Source organism: Talpa occidentalis, unplaced genomic scaffold (genome assembly GCF_014898055.3).
Source record: "Talpa occidentalis isolate TD23 unplaced genomic scaffold, MPIMG_talOcc4v2.1 talOcc4.15, whole genome shotgun sequence".
Lineage (NCBI taxonomy): Eukaryota > Metazoa > Chordata > Mammalia > Eulipotyphla > Talpidae > Talpa > Talpa occidentalis.
Genome location: NW_023601543.1, coordinates 36,738,347 through 36,755,428, shown reverse-complemented (window position 1 = coordinate 36,755,428; position 17,082 = coordinate 36,738,347). Strand labels below are relative to the sequence as shown.

At 34.4% G+C, this 17,082-nt stretch overlaps 2 protein-coding genes across 4 annotated transcripts in view; both read left to right on the top strand.

The window, feature by feature from the left end:
- Window positions 1-17,082, top strand: part of LOC119245581 (protein diaphanous homolog 2) — a 711,837-nt gene that overhangs the window by 216,913 nt on the left and 477,842 nt on the right. The gene's annotated exons all lie outside the window — the stretch shown is intronic.
- LOC119246038 (protein diaphanous homolog 2-like) overlaps window positions 1-17,082 on the top strand; it is a 62,821-nt gene that overhangs the window by 41,396 nt on the left and 4,343 nt on the right. For 2 of the 3 annotated variants that reach the window (XM_054695652.1, XM_054695651.1), the window contains exons 2-3: window positions 10,515-10,547; window positions 13,045-13,221. In XM_054695652.1, the coding sequence (XP_054551627.1) occupies window positions 10,515-10,547; window positions 13,045-13,221 (210 nt within the window). The remainder of the gene's footprint in view (window positions 1-10,514; window positions 10,548-13,044; window positions 13,222-17,082) is intronic. The other variant, XM_054695653.1, reaches the window with a different exon arrangement.

Sequence of the window (17,082 nt, the reverse complement as noted above, 5' to 3'; positions counted from 1 at the left end):
GATACATAGCAATAGATACATAGCAATAGATACATAGCAAGTCATTGTGAAGTAAAGGATCTCTAGAGTGATAATCATAACCATTTACAGGTTATTTGTGTTATAAAGATAATCACAGCAACAGATATTAAATTACTCCATTCAATACAAACAGCAATCATATGTCTGAGTACATTGCTTCAATAACCAGCATAATTTTAAATGAAATTATGTATGCTAATGGCCTCTCTATTCCTATTGCTACCATCCTTGTCTAAGCTCTTACCACTTTGCAACTGGATCTTTCTGTCTCCTTTCCTCCACTCGCCAATTCAATCATGACAGGTTTCAACATTCACCATGTGCTAGAAACAGTGCAAAAAATCTGAGGACACAGTAGGAATCAGGAGAGACCTAGAGTCCTAATCATCATAACACTGAGTTTACAGTTTAACAGGGAAGATGAGCATTGAAAGGGAATTATAATTTAGTAAGTGGAAATGTCACAAGGAGAGAAGTTAGGACCCATGGGAGACTATAAAAGAACCAACTATAGCCTTAGCAGAGATCAGAAAGAGTGAGAAGGAGATGGCTAGAGCTCCTTCCTGCTTGTCCAAGCTCTTATCACTTCACACTTGGTATAGGATATGTATATCATATATTACAAAATATACTCAGCAGGATCTGTGGTGTCACCTTAAAACAAATGTACTCAATCATGAATGTTCTACAAAGTGGCTTACCCATTTTGTAAGCCACTTAAGTCAAACAAAGTGTGTAGAAAGGCTGATTAAAAAAGAGGTTGGGGGCCTCCCCGGTGGCGCTGCAGTTGAGCGCTGGGTTGCGAAGCTGCCTGCAGCCTCTGCAGCACCGGTTCGATCCCTGGCTGCTCCCCGGCCACCGGAGGAGGGTCCCACATGGCGCGCAGACCTCTCCTGCTGCCCACTGCGCCCCTCAGCAGTGTACTTCAGTCCTTCTGCCTGCTCTGCTCCCCACTCTGGCTCTGGTGAATTCTCTCATCTTCCTGCGCTTCTGACTGTACCCCCAGTGCTTGTATAAATAAACAAATCTTAAAAAAAAAAGAGGTTGGACTCTAACCACTATTGTTCTATTGATGAAGCCTTCCCGAAGGATTTCAGAATGTACACAGAGGCTATATAGTTTGGATTTTATTCAGACTTAAATGCTGATCCCAACTGAGTAAATTATTATATTTGTGACTTCAGGTAAATTACTTAATGTCTGCCAACCTGGATTTCCTAGCCTAAAAAAATAGGACAGTAAATTCTATAGCATAGGATTATTGTGAGGATTTAATTAGACAATGCATGTAAAGCTCTTAGTATGGTACCTGGCACACAACAAACAAATGCTTAGTAAAGCGTAGCTAGTATTAATTGTATGGAGTAGACCAAATTTCCTCATCTCTGCAAGCTGCCTTTTTAGCCTTTGATGTCTTCTCCAATTTATCCCAAATATTATAGTTTACAACCCTTCTCTGAAATTCCAAAATCTGAAAGCTCTAGAAACAGAATTTTATCATTTAATAAAGATAAAAACCTAAACTGATTTGTAGTCTTTATCCCATTTTGTAGAATATTTATGTTTTAATGCTAACCTTGAATACATTTGTTTTAAGGCAGTTCCACACATCTTACTGAGTGTATTTTGTAATATATGATATATATATATCATTTTACTTTCTAAAATACGAAACACTCTGAATTCCAGCACATCTGGCTTCAAGGGTTCCATATAAGAGATTGTGGACCTATACCACCCCAAATCATCTTTTACTACCATCTCCATATGTCTCTCTGTATCAGGAAATTATATAGACTCTCAGTGGTTGCCAGATTTAATATAGACTGCTCCTTGTTTTTCAAGACTGATTCTAATGTCTTCCTAACTTACATATTCACAATTTAATACCTTTCAACTTGAATCCTCTGTTTTCATAAGGCTGCCTCCGTAAAGTAAAATGTTATTGCTCCTTTAATCTGACTTCCTTCTTGTCTTCTCTTTCTGGCTTTTCAAGCCCTACCCAATAATTAGGGAACAATTCTTTATAATTCTAAGTGAAGCTATACTTATCTATTTCTTCTCTTAATTCTTATTGTATTTAATTTATTCACAAAATATTTGAGAAGGTATTATTCTCCAATCCCTATTCTAAGTGTTAGAGTGAATAAAACACATAAGTTAAGGCCTCTACTATTAGGGAACTGGTTTTCTAGAAAATAGAATACAAATAAGTAAATAAATTAGATAATTTCAGATAGTGCTTAATGCTGGGAAATAAGATGGAAATAAGTGCCTAGGGAGGAAGAGAAGAAATGTAACCCAGAATTTCATAGTTTAACTTTCAATTATCTATATTTTTATGTGGTTAGTTTTCTCACCTTGGATATATTATAAATGCCTTAACAGTAGAATCATATCTAAAACATCTGCGTGGGATAAAGTGCTGGGAATATACTGGGCATTTGACAGTTGCTTGAATTATTTATTAAATATTGAGCTCCACTTGGCTACCTCATTGATCTATGAGTATCTTTTGTGTACAAATATGCATTTGTATTTGTGTAAAGCTAGTTTTCTTTTTCATTTCTGTTGCATTTTATTCTAGACTAAGACAGAAGAACTTCCAAATCCAAACAATTTTCTAATTTGAAATGTTTGAGTAGGAATCATAAACATTATTTCTATACCTGCAGAGAAGTTATTACTTTTAAATACCTGAATTGATCCTGTGGTTGTTTTTCATAAATTCAAGTACCAAGTGACTTCCTCCAATTCATTGGTATGAAGCAAGACCTAAGTAGCAAATATACATTCCTTGAATGCTTCACCCTTACTCTTGAAGCTGAGCATGCATGATACACAGAAGAGATGGGTGAATTTCCATGTCATTGTCACCCCTCTTTACAGATAAAGATTGAATTTCATGGCAAGACAATTAATTCAAGATTGAGAATGTCTCCAGCATTATTTACAATAGTCAAGTTATGAAACAACCCAAGTGCCCTGTGATAGATGAATGGATAAAAAGATGTGTATATATACACAATGGAATACTACTCAACCATAAAAAGATGGGGTCTTGCCATTTTCAACAACATGGACAGGCCTTGAAGAAATTATGTTAAGTGAAATAAGTCAAAAGGTGAAAGAGAAATAGCATATAATTTCACTCATTTCTGGAGAATACAGAGAAACAAAAATAATCTAACAAACACAACAAAACCAAACACAAGCCTTAGACTCTGACAGCAAAATGGTCATTACCAGAGGAGATAGAGGGGGGGATTTTTTTGTTGTCAGAAAGATAATGGGAATAATTTTGATTTGTAATATCCAAGGACTGTGATGGGTTAAAATTTGAGACTTTCGAGCCTCCCCGCTGGCGCAGCGGTTTAGCCCTGGGTTGGGAAGCTGCCCGCAGCCTCTGTAGTGCCGGTTTGATCCCCGGCTGCTCCCTGGCCACAAGAGGAGGGTCCCGCATGGCGCGCAGACCTCTCCTGCCACCCGCTGCTCCCCTCAGCAGTGTACTTCGGTCCTTCTGCCTGCTCTGCTCCCCGCTCTGGCTCTGGTGAATTCTCTCACCCTCCTGTGCTTCTGACTTTACCCAGTGCTTATATAAATAAATAAATAAATAAATGAATAAATAAACAAATAAATAAATCTTTTAAAAAAATTTTGAGACTTTCAATTTGATAGTACTTTTGAGATGGTATCTTTATGGTTACAAAAATATAAAAGTATTGCTGTAGTAGAATGATGAAATGGCTAGTTTGAGATACTAGCAACTACAAAGTCAGGTGGAAGATCAGAGATTACTGCCTCTAACTTTATCTGCTCAACTACTAAGCTTTTGCCCTTCAAGGAAAGGGTTATGTCACCTTAAATCCCAGTACCCAGAACACTGCCAGTTGACCTATTCATAAGTGCTAATTATGATCAAAAAATAAACTGCCTAGGAGACATGGGTGTCTAAAACAACTTTCCACTGTTAGAAAGTAGATTAAAGAATGTTTTAGAGTAATTTTAAATGCTGGCAGTTATAGTTCAATGATTTTGGGTTTTTTTTTAGAATTATTTATTATTTAGGCATATAAGAACTGGGGTGTAGGCCACAGGTGTGGGGGGTGAGAGGATTCACCAGACATAATGGGGAGCAGAACAGGCAGATCTACTGAAATACACTGCTGAGGGGAGCCACAGACGAGACAGGAGAGGTCTGCTGCCCCATGTGGGTAGCTCCCTGGCCTGCCGGGGATCAAACTTGTGCTGTAGTGGTTGAGGATAGCTCTGCTTAACCCCTTGTGCCACCAGGGAGGCTCAGTTCAATGATTTAGAAATTTTTTTTAAGATTTATTTATGCATACAAGAACTGGGGTACAGGCAAGAGGTGCGGGGGTGGGGGTGAAAGGATTCACCAGAGACAGTGGGGAACAGAACAGGCAGATTGACTGAAATACACTGCTGAGGGCAGCAGCGGGTGAGGCGGGAGAGGTCTGCTGCACCATGTGGGTCACCTCCCTGGCTGGGAATCAAACTCATGCTGCAGTAGTAGCAGACAGCTTCATAGTGCTGTGACTTAACCCCTTGTGCCCTCAGGGAGGCCCCCGATTTTGAAATCTTTATGGTAAAGTAGAATAAACTGTTCAGTCTGGTTACCAGGTAAGTAAATAGTCTTGGATTGTCTTACCAGTTTTTAAAAGTTCAGGGTGAGTACAGAATCTTAAAAGTTGGAGGCAGATCCTTGAAGAGATAACTGCTTCTTTCTGTGATTGCTGCTGATCTGGATGGTAATTGGCACAGATGTTGTCCAGAGATTTTCACCCTGAATTGGAGGTTGATATGATAACCTTACTTAAAGTTCCTTCTAGTATGGCAAGTATTTGGAAGTTATAATAGGATACTACTGTAGCAGAAGTCTCAGAATTTCTCTATTGTGATTGAATGTTCTTTCATTCATCTGGTCTTTGAGACTGCAACCCCCAAAAAGGAAAAATGCATGCTTATTTTTGTTCTGATTGTAATCCTAGTGCCCAGCGCTGAACAAGAGTATGGTAGGTGCTCAAATATTTGTTCAATTGACTTGAACATGGATTTTCTGTGCCATATTTCCCATGCCGTTGTTAGAGAACTTGAAATTTAAAGCTGGGTAAATAATTGATGCTTCATCTTTATTGTGATGGCTGACATTTTTTTTTTGTTAAAAGAAAAGAAAATAGTCAAATCATGTGGCTAAATTTTTGAGTTGGTGATGAGGCTCTTGAATTACATGCAATTTAGTTGTCCAATTTCTGTGATGCTAGAGTAATTGAACAGCATTTGTAAAACATTGTATTACCATTAGCCATAAGACAGTTGAATCTTTACATCTTGCTGTTTTTGTTAATTTCTGCCTGATTGAGAAAATTAAAACTTAATTTTCTTGGCAATAATGACTCTTGCATTTCAATCAGAACTTCAACATTAGAGTTTACAAGTAAATCAGCTATTTCTCCTATTATTAAGAGGTTGAGACTCTGCAGTGATACTTTTATAACTATGCAATACTCATATAATACTGTACTACATTATATTTAATATAATTAATCATAAATGAAGTTTAATACACTCTGATTGCTTGACTAATGCACAAGCTTATTGCTTTTTCAGAGATGATTTTAATGAAAATATGTGGTCACTATACTTATTGTTCCAATATGCCCTTATCCTAATGACCATTCTCATTAGATTTGCACAATAGAAACTGACTAAAATGACTTTAATCAGTGTTTTAATTCAGGAGTTTGACTCTAATAAAGATTTCTTTTAGTCATTTTTTGGTTTTAATTTTTTAAACTGCATAGTAATGCTAATTTGTACACAGGAGTAAAATCTATAATGTCTGCTTGCATGTGATATGAGAGAAAAATGCATGCTCCTGTATAAATTGGTATCCAGGTAATGTAGAATACCATTCTAAATGAGAATGTGTTTAACATAGCCATTTAAAAATATGCTTTCAAGTTCATGTCACATAAAGATAACTGATTTAATCATTTATGTGTTGTTTTCTCAACTGTTTTTGAAGTGGTTTTGTTTTTGTTATTCTTCTCAATGTCTTTTGTACTTTTTTGACTAATAGATAACATGTGTGACAGAAATAATTTGTTTTCTATTGCAGATAATTTAACTGAAACTCATACAGCAATTTTAATGTACAATGGCCAAAAACATCCTTTCTGAAACCCAAACTATTCAAATATGCTCAAATAGTCTACTTTTTTTTAACAGACCACGTTTGTATCTTTTCTTCTGAATGGTTACAAATAAGAGTTATAGGTAACAGTATGAAGAAGATATTTATGAAAGCAGATTTTTATATATGGGATATTTATGGGAAAATAGCCATATTAATGAAATGTGCATAGTTATGCAGACTATAACTATAGTTGAATGAAACTTAAAAATCAAGAAAGCAGAAGCAGAATGTTTTTCTTTTTTTTTTTCTTTTAAAAAGCTTTATTTATTTTATTATTTTATTTATTTATTTATACATACAAGCACTGGGTACAGTCAGAAGCGTGGGAGGGTGAGAGAGTCCACCAGAGCCAGAGCGGGGAGCAGAGCAGGCAGAAGGACCGAAGCACACTGCTGAGGGGAGCAGCGGGTGGCAGGAGAGGTCTGCGCGCCATGCGGGACCCTCCTCTTGTGGCCAGGGAGCAGCTGGGGATCGAAACGGCGCTGCAGAGGCTGCAGGCAGCTTCGCAACCCAGCGCTCAACCGCTGCGCCACCAGGGGAGGCCCACAGAATGTTTTTCTTTATGGTTTTCTATGAGATGTAATTGGGATAATTTTTATATGTATACACATCTCTATGTGCTTTAAGGTGTCCTGTCATCTTTGAAGATGCCTGTTGGGGAAAAAAAATCTTAAAAAAAAACACTAAGCAAAGCATGTTCCTCAGTATTATTTTTAATCAGGGATCCACATTTGGTTTACCAATAACCAAACTTTAAACTCAGGGGGAAGTGTGGAAGTACAAGTGTATCTAACATAACATAGATCAATATATAGCGTCAAGCAAAGTGTGAGTGCACAAACAGGACATAATGGGGAATACTTTGGGAAAAGGCTTTCTATTTTTGTTTTTTGTAGCATGGTGGAAGGAGTAGAAGGTACTCTAGAACTGAATGCATTTTAATCAGAAGGTACCCTAGATGGAAATATTGTTAGCAATGCTTTTTTGTTTGTTTCTATGCCCCATGATTACCCTGTGGACATAGATTCAGTTGCGTTACAGATGTAAAACACTTCAGACATATGTTAGTGTCTTGAATGCCATGTTAAAGTATTGGTCTTCTTTATGTCATTAGGAGACACTGAATATGACTGGGGGTGTGAGTGTCATCATTTATATTGCACCTCTTTGTGTCAAGTGCTGTTCTAGGCATGAGGGGTATGTCTGAATCAAACAGCCAAAAATCCCTGTTCTCACAGAGCTCACATTTTTAGTGGGAAGAACACAAAATGATGATGATGATGATGATGATGATGATGATGATGATGATGATGATGATCATCATCATCATCATCATAACAATAAAAGTTATAGACTATATTAGAAAGTGATAAATCCTATTGAAAAAAGTAGATCATGGTAAATCAGGTTAGGAGTACCAGAAATGTCAGGAGGAGGTGGATATTTTTATTCAGGCAGGATAGATAGAGTCTCACTGAGCAAAATCTCAAAGTGGATGGAGTAAACCGTAAGGATAATGGAAAAGAACATTTCAGAGCGTGGCAAGAGTCAGAGTGACCGGAGCTGAGTGAATGAAAGGGGGAGTCAGGGGAGATGTGGTCAGAAGGTTATGGAGAGTATGTAGATCTATAGGGCCAGGAAGACTTGTAAGGATTTTGACTTTCACTTGGAGTGAAAATAACCACTGGGAAGTTTTCAGTTTTGGAGTGCCATGATATAACTTCAGTTTTAACAGTATCATTTTGGTGTTTTCAAAATTGGGAGGTAAAGGTGGAAGCAAGGAGATAGTTTAGGAATTTACTGCAGAAAATTAGGTAAGGGGTTATGTTGGCTTGAATAAAATCTTGCTTTAAGATAATTTGGCAATGAGGAGAGAATAGAAGTAGAGGTAATTACTAGCAGGCTATTGCCCTCTATTAGAATTTAAACTGGAATGGTTTGTGTGGGAATGAAGAGGGAACTTCAGAAAGATTACCAGGAACCCGACAACTGCTTGGCTTAGGGAATGAAGGAGAGGGAGGATTCCAAGGTGACACGGGTCTTATACTTGGATAAGTTAAATGCAGATGGTATGATTAACATAACTGTTATCCTATTTAAAAGTCTGTCTGACCCTCTGAGAAAACATTTTGCCCTCTTTGTGCTCATATAATATTTCTATTGGGTTATTAATTGTATCCCCAATTTTTCCCTCCTGGCCCCCAATCAGAAAGCTGAAAGAAGTGATCTGAATCTTAGATTTGTGTCAGTATTAAGGTGTAATTAGGAAGGTAAAAATTAAGTATTATGAAAGACTTAAGGATCTAATTTTATATATTGTTAGTGTATGGAGAATAGCCAAATAATTAGCCACTGGGAGAACATAGAATATATTGGCCCGAGTGAGTTCAGTAGGTGCCATGTAAAATGTGTTGAGGAATTACTATGGGTGCTAGAGGAATGTTTTTTTTTCTTGGGGCGGGGGGAAATGCTTGATCCTCTGTTTAATGATGATAAAAGGTAGTTATCCACCCAGAGGAGTATCTGTGATTTTGAATGTTCCAGAGGACAGGGTGGAAATATTGTTAGCAATGCTTTTTTGTTTGTTTCTATGCCCCATGATTACCTTGTGAACATAGATTCAGTTGCATTACAGATGTAAAGCACTTCTGACATATGTTAATTTAATGAGAAAACTTGGATAAATCAAAGCATATTTTCCCCCAACTTACATTCTTGCTTTGGAAATAATCGATGTTTCCTATCTTGAGTTTGTAATCCCAAAGGATGTGAAGAAAAGAGAAGCAGGAGGTGCTTGAAGGATTATATAATCTGTCTAATAATCACACAGGTGGACAGGCACATATTTGGATGGTAGCAGGGTAGTCAAAACACATTTGAGGCTTTAACATTTCTCATATTACATTACAGGAAAGCAGGGAGCTTTTTGTTGTATATAAGACAGTTTTCTGTAACCCACTAGGAAAATTAAGAGAAAATATCTGCCAGAGATAGTTCTGTGGTGAATTGATTTCTCCTAAAATGGCTTCACTTCTGATATAAATAATCCCCCTTCTTTTCTTTTTCCTGAACAGTAAATATTGGTTGGTATTTGTTTCAGTAGGATGTGATGAGGTATAGAGCAATCATGTTTAAGTGTAAATTCTTGAGAAAATTAGATTAAGTGTAGAAAAAGGTGCTATACCTATGATATTGTATTTACTCGCAGCTGATCCAGGTGAGGATGATCTTTAACAAAATTTGGTTGGTGGTATTTAAGACAATTTCATGAGATCCTGAGATCAAATAATTCTCACTGAAAAGTTATTATGTTTTTCTCTACACCAATGAGATGACCATACTTTGTGCATGCATGGCCAAATTGATGTGCAACATTCAGCTTCTGTTGTAAGAAATAATTTCAGAGCATGTGGTTGGAAGAGTTAATTTCTATTTCAAAAATGATTTTTAAAAATATGATTCTTTCTTAAATCACATCCCTTAATTGGCACTTCAACACAACTATATTAACTGCCCTTCATGCTCGTTGTATGTTCTTGTAAGGTGATGAAGTATCTGAATCATTGAATATCTAAATGTTTAGATATCACTTTGCTTTATTTTAATATTGCTCTACTACTTTAGTATTGCTGTACCTAGTTGTTCAAATAATGATGCCCATATATGTCATGTAGTAGTTATTAACCATTATATTCTGTTAACAATAATTATATTATATTCTGTTTATTTATTATTCTGTTACCAATTTTTCTGTTACCAATAATTTTTCAGCATTAGAAGTAGAAAACCCTGTGCAAAAAAGTGTTGGAGTTTTTGAAAAATGAGCATATATTAACAGAATCTATAACTTATTATATCTAGAATACCTATAAAGGTATCATTTATATCTATCAGATGTAACTCTAAGTTTTGAGACTGAGCTATTTAATTACTATTAAATGATAATTTTTCTGTTATTCACTTAAAATTATATATCTTAAAACATTATTCATTCTAAAACTTTGAAACATCTTGACAGATCTCATTGATCCAAATCTGACTTTGGGACCTTGGGACTCATCTTATAAGAAAATAGAAATCACCCTACATTCATTTTAATGCTGAGAAAGTAATTTTTTTTGGTTTGTAAAGAATATGAATGTTTATATATCTACGAACTTTCTAATTCTTTTTTACTACAGAAAAAATGAAAGATGAAAATCATTCAATTGTTGCTTGTTTGCTGTATGAAGTTCTCTTATCTGACAGGTTTTCTTTTTTCCTTTTGATTTAATAGAACATTCAAATAAAAACTTTGGCAGATGATGTGGTAAGATGGTCATCTTAGTAACATGTTACTGTAATACTTTTGCATGTTGCCTTTTTATTAAAGTACGTGGACATTAAAGCATTGTATATGTAAGATATAAAATGCCTGGATATTTATAAAACACATTATAATAGAATTTTTCAATGGAGTGACTTTCTTAATATTAAAATGAGAAATTGTGTGAGATCTCAGCAAAATTTTGAAATTTCATCATATAGATATATTTGTTTACCTTAATCAAAAATTTTTAATTCTCTTATTAATCTAACTCTGGAAGATACAGATGTTTCCTTTTTTGATGTCAACGTAAATTGACTATGAATATGTTAAATATTAATATTGGAATAAATTAATTTAAATAGAAAGAAAGGTAAGAGCATCATGTTAATAACATGGCTACTAAATTTAAAATCCTTAATTATTTGTCAGCTGAGTAAAACCTATTAAAAGGGGTTCAAAAAATGATGGGCTCAAAATTTAAATATTTTATAGATTAAACTTTAAAAAATGATATATTTTTTAATTTTTAAAATATTTTATATAATTCTTACATCATTTTTCATTTTTGCACAATGTATGCATTAAAAATGATATTTTAAGACCATACCAATTTTTTTCTTTGTGAAATTTCCTATTTACAAATGACGAAAAATATCGTTAGTGATTTAAGGGGGTGAAAATATATGTTTAGCCTCATCTTCTTATCAAGATGTATCTGAGAGTAAAAGCCAATTTTCTAGATAGTGGTAATATATGTAAATAATGCTACTCAGTAAAATATAGCAGTTTGAAATAAATATTAAATAATATATAGGGAAAGGAACAGGGGTGTGTTAATTTAATGGCTGATTGCATATATAAATGCTTCTATGTCCACTAAATTTTTTAGGGAAATTTGACTATCAGATGTGTACTCAGCTTATTTGGGATTACTTGATTTTTGTTCTTGAATTGTTCAAAGATATACTACATATCTAAACCAACTTAATTTTCCTCAAAGAGTTAAGAGAAAATTTGAAAATGTAACCCAAGATGATTGATAAATGAACCTTAAGTTAATGTGAACAGTGAGATAGGAAACAAAGACTTGTTAATTTAGTGAGCCATTTTTTCTGTGCAATGTGAAAGTTAGTTTAGATGAGTTTTCATCTTTCTCCCCAACTGTAAAATATTATAAATTATATAATTACTTTGTAAGCAACTGTGCAAAAATCAATTGTTGTAATCCTAAATAAGTTCCTTAAAGCTGCTCATATTTCCTTCAAAGTAAAACTTAATAAATAAGCATCCTATGAATCAAAATGTTCTGTTAATGAAACATCAGTGGAATTTCACATAAGTTGTAATAATTTCTATGATGCTTTCTGTGTTGTTGAAGTGATTTGTAGGGACTCAATAATATGGCAGTGAAGATATGCTGTCTTCATAGTTAACATGTCTGCATGTTTAATGTGAGCTGATAGTACGCATGTGTTTCCTCACCGAAACCGGAATAAAACTGAGTTACATTCAGTTTTATGGTTATTACTAACTTTTGAAGTCTATTCTTTTGTGGTTTAAAACAGAATGGCCTGCTTACACACAACTGGGGTCATTAACTCACTATGTGAAATAGCAAGCTAATAGTTAGAGATTGTACATGGAATCAATGGTTCAGAGTCAATATCCATAAAATAGCAGGTACTTCTTAATAGTATTTATGGGAATAAGATATTTCTGTTTATGGTATGTTTCCATATTTGTCTCACTTTTTAGAGGAGAAAAGGTAAGGTAAATAATAGTAATTGTAGCAGCAAATAGCAATGAAGAGCAACTAAGTACACTACACGTATCAACTTATTTAAATCTCACAATATTCATTTTAATTTAATTATATCCTATAATTTAGCCCCATTTTAGAGATGAGGAAATAGTCATGCAGAGGCCAAGTAATTTGTACAGTGTTACTCAGCTAGTAAATGGTAGATTCAGACTCAGGTAGTCTGGCTCCAGAATCCATGCTTTTTGACATTTTATTTTACTGCTTCATTAGCAAAGTTGTTCATAGATATTTGTCACAAATTTTGGCCATTGTGAAGAAGGTAAACATTACTATAATTTCCCTTTTAGAATTGTATATCAGAACTTTTTTTATGTTCTTTCTCATAGTTGTCACCAGAGGCACATTTTTCCTTACACAACCATACAACTTAGATGCAGAACATTTTTTCACCTACTTAACTGTGCAAAATAAAAATAGCAAGGGACAAAGTTTCACTTTTGAGGAGTTCTTATCACTCCCCATACTTCTGAGACTGAAGAGATATTTTGCAACCTACTGAGGGTTTCAAATGAGTACAATCTCTAACTGAAGCTTGCTGCTTAAAATACCGTTTTGTATTGTATTGTCAAAAGACAGTAATGATATATATTATACTAAGTGCCATTTTGATGTTTCAGTTCTTGTGTATGGTTCTTGATTTCTTTCTTAGGGTTTCTTATTTTTTTGTGTTTGCAGCGTGACCGACTTACAAGTTTTAGGAAATCTACTGTCAAAAAAGAAAAACCTCTTATTCAACATCCTATTGATTCTCAAGCTGTGATGAGTGAGTTTCCAGCAGCTCAGCCATTATATGATGAACGATCTTCGAATTTGTCAGAAAAGGAAGTACTGGATCTTTTTGAAAAAATGATGGTAAGTTAGATTCCTAATTTACTGTCATTTTTAAATGTTGTGCCCAGAATAGCAATGGGTTTTAAGTAGATGTGTTTGTATGGACTGTGTTTATAACACATAAAGGAGAGACCAGAAACTTGTTGATATAACAGTGCTATTTTCAAAAGTATCTGTTTTTTGAGCTAAACCATCCTTACCTATCTATATCTGCCACTATGCACTGCTAATAGCCTGGGCTGTTTTATTTATTTTTGTTCTCCAGTATTTACTAGTGTCTGGCACGTTGAATTGATTTTTTAATTAACCCATTTGTGTTTCTGTTTCTATAAAACAAAATAGGCCTAAGTTTACCTTTCTGAAAACAGTACAAGGTATCTTGTTGGGTATGTGAAACAGAGTTGGGAGGATAGAGGGTAAAAAAATAGAACAGAGAAATTAATCCATTCAAGTTTGTTTTAGTGACAATGATTTTTACAACCAACGTTTTGTAGAATGTTTCTTATAGTTTACAGCTTATGGTGTAGCTTATTTCTTAGATAATAAATATAATATCTTGAGTATCCAGCAGTTAAAGGTAGGAAGGAGGAGAGATGAGGCATTGGGTCATATTATATTGATTTGCTTGACCAGAGAACAACTGGGAATTCTGATTAATGATTCATTCATTTGCAATTCTATCCCACTTAGCATTATAGATTTTTTTTTTGTGTGTGGATGTCTAGTAATCTAGTATTAAGGGGCCATAAGAGTTTCAAAGGTCTCTTCACCCACACCAAAATAAAGGGTTAAAAATTGCTGAAAATCTAGACCCTTTTATGCTGCCCATTGTGGAGCCTCTGGTCCTTCCGGTGTCTGGAAGAGTTAATAGGACTTCAATAAATATTTGCTAAAAGTTGTTTAATGAATACAAATTCTCTTTACCTTTAAACTTTTCCTTGACTAATTCCTATAACTAGCCACAGCTGGCATTTGTCTTGTCCCCTGCCCAAGTCCTGGTATTCCACTTTCTTCAACACTCCCTCCTTTTCCTGCTGCTCCTTCCATGCCATCATTTTTGAACTATTTTTCAATAGCTTTTTATTTGTGAAATCTATTATCTGCTGACTTTGCCTAATGATGATACCACTTGGCTGTCCTTTTGACTTTTCCCTTTCTAATCATTTTGGTGATTTCAACTATTATTTTGATAACCCCTTCATTGTATTTTTCCCCTTAGTTTCTGATTTCCTAAACTCTGACCTCTGCATCTATATATTTAGCTAATTGTAGGAATGACCATACCTTAGTTTGTGTCATTCTTTGGAATAATTCCATATCATCTAAGATCTTTAATTCTGAAATTCTTCTCAGAGACAAAATAGCCTATACTTCTTCCCCTTCCCCCTCCCCCTAATTTTATAGAGCATGTATTTTGTAGTAGTTAAGAACTTCAACTTTGGGATCATTTAGACTTGGGTTTGACTTCTAACTATTCTAGTAATTGCATTACTTTGCAAAGGTTATATAACCCTTCTAAACTTTATTTCCCATAATTATACAAAGATATGAGGAGCTTCCTTATATAAGTTATTTTTAGGACAAAGGACATGATATTCCTCAAGGACAGTGCCTGGCCTATAAACTTTCTGTATAATTAATTTTATAAATGCTTAATGCATTCCATTCCTTTGTCAAATACATTTCTGTTCTTCCTTCAATTGTCAATATTTCCTGGTCACCTATGTTGCCCGTCCATTTACCACTTGGTTGCCTTAATCATTCCCAAATGATAAAATAATAATAAAGGGAGCAGAAACATTCCTTGATACTGTTAACACTCTTAATCTTTTGAAATTTCCTTCTCTTCAACCAAAACATCACTCAGATTATACTCACTGCTTTAAACTACTGACCAATTGGTTACTAATTTTATAGTATTGAAATAATTCTTTGCTTTCATCAGTGGCATTGCCATACTCCAGTTCAGCTAAATTTAACAGTACAGGCCATCCTTCCTTGCCCAACCCCATTGTTTCTGCTTTCATAATGACTCTTACAGTTGTCCTCTAACTGTTCTTGCCCTTGTTTGGACAATATCATTCTCTATTTGTTCTTTTTTTGTGTGTGTGGTCTACTAAAATAGCCTCCTAACTGATCATCTTCCTGTGGGCTACTGAAAAAGCCTTCTAATTGGTCTTCTTCCTACCCTATTTTAGATAGGATTTGTCTATTCTAATCCACAATTTCCCTGCAAATGATTCTAAAACATTCCTTTTCCAAAGCTCCAAGTTGGCACATATGTTTTCAGACAGTCATTTTATATGTCTCTACTCTGCCTCAAAAGAAGTCTACTTGTACCTTGAACATTGTATATTTTCTATATTATCTTTAGTTTGTAATAAATTTATAATAAACAGGTTATTTTATGAATAGTCATATCTTTCATTTGCTGTGCATGTATGGGCCAGGCATGTAACTATATAGTGTATATGAGTTATTTTAGTTGATCTTTATGACATTGCCATATAGTAGGCAACATAACTACACTCCATTTTCATAAAAAGAAATTAAAGCTTAGAGAGAATCTTAATAAATTGATTCTATAACTTGCCTACTGTAGTGAGTTCCAGAGCTGGAACTTTGTTTAGGTATATGAAGATCCCCCCCCCCCAAAAAAATGACCTTTTTTGGGTAAATTGATCTTTAGTAAAATTGCCTTAAGCTAAAAATAAAATTAATGTCTTCCTGCCATGCATACTGAGTGGAAGTAAAGGCAACTTAGGGTTCATCAGGTAGTAGGTAAAGCTAGCTTGGGGTGCATTATTCCTTAATGATGATGGAAAGTTGTCTGTAATCACTTTTTATAAAGTACTACTTGAAAAGAAAGAAGACAATAATTTATTGATGGAAAACTGTTAAAATGCCATTATCAAAGCTGAGTGGAAAAAAAAAAAAAGCTGAGTGGAAGAAGATACTTCATTTATTCTGATTCTGAAATATAGAAATAGATTTCCAGATATGAAATTTCCCTTTTTTATTTCACCTCTTATGGCTGTCTTTCATTATACAAATAATGAAATAGATGATCTTGTCCTACTTGATGACTATTATGATAATCTTAATTTTTAAAAATTTTCACCCTTTATTGTGCTATTTCTGTTGATCAGTTTTTAAATTTTATAGTACTACAAATATTTAGGTCATTTGGCTTAAACACTATAGATATGTTTTAGAATAACATACCATGGACTGTAAGACATTTCAAATATTTGCATAAAATTGTACCATGTTACAAATAGTAATAGTGTATGAGATGCTTGACAGGAAATAAATGGCCTTAAAATGGCTACTACAGTTATACAGTTTATTATTTGGAATTTCTGGGTAATGTTATATTTCAGTGAGTCTTTTGTTGAAAGATTTAAATAAGAAAAGACAATATTCAAATATAATCCCATTTTACTCTGATAATTGAAACTCCGGTTATACCTTAAGATCATATCTGTCCACAAACATTCTCACTATACAGGCTTGTAGATGTAGATAGCAGGGGATATTGGACTAAATCTGAAATTACTGCAAGACATGTTTTTTTAAAGTTATTAACTCTTTTATTAGACTACTATAACTTATTTAATTACTAATAGTTCATTTTAAAAATCACTTGACTACATCTAAGTAAAATCTTGGAATGAGTCCAGTTAACTGAAAGATTTGAATGGTTAGGCTTTACCGCACTGGCGTATTGGTAGATTATTAATGTTCATTGACTCTGACATCTAGTTTATGCATTGGTATATAGCTTTTCATTTGTAGATACTAAATGAAGCAATTATAGACAGATCTTCTAATGGTAATGGTGTCAGTGGCTATCATTGACAGATTTAAAGACCACATTTG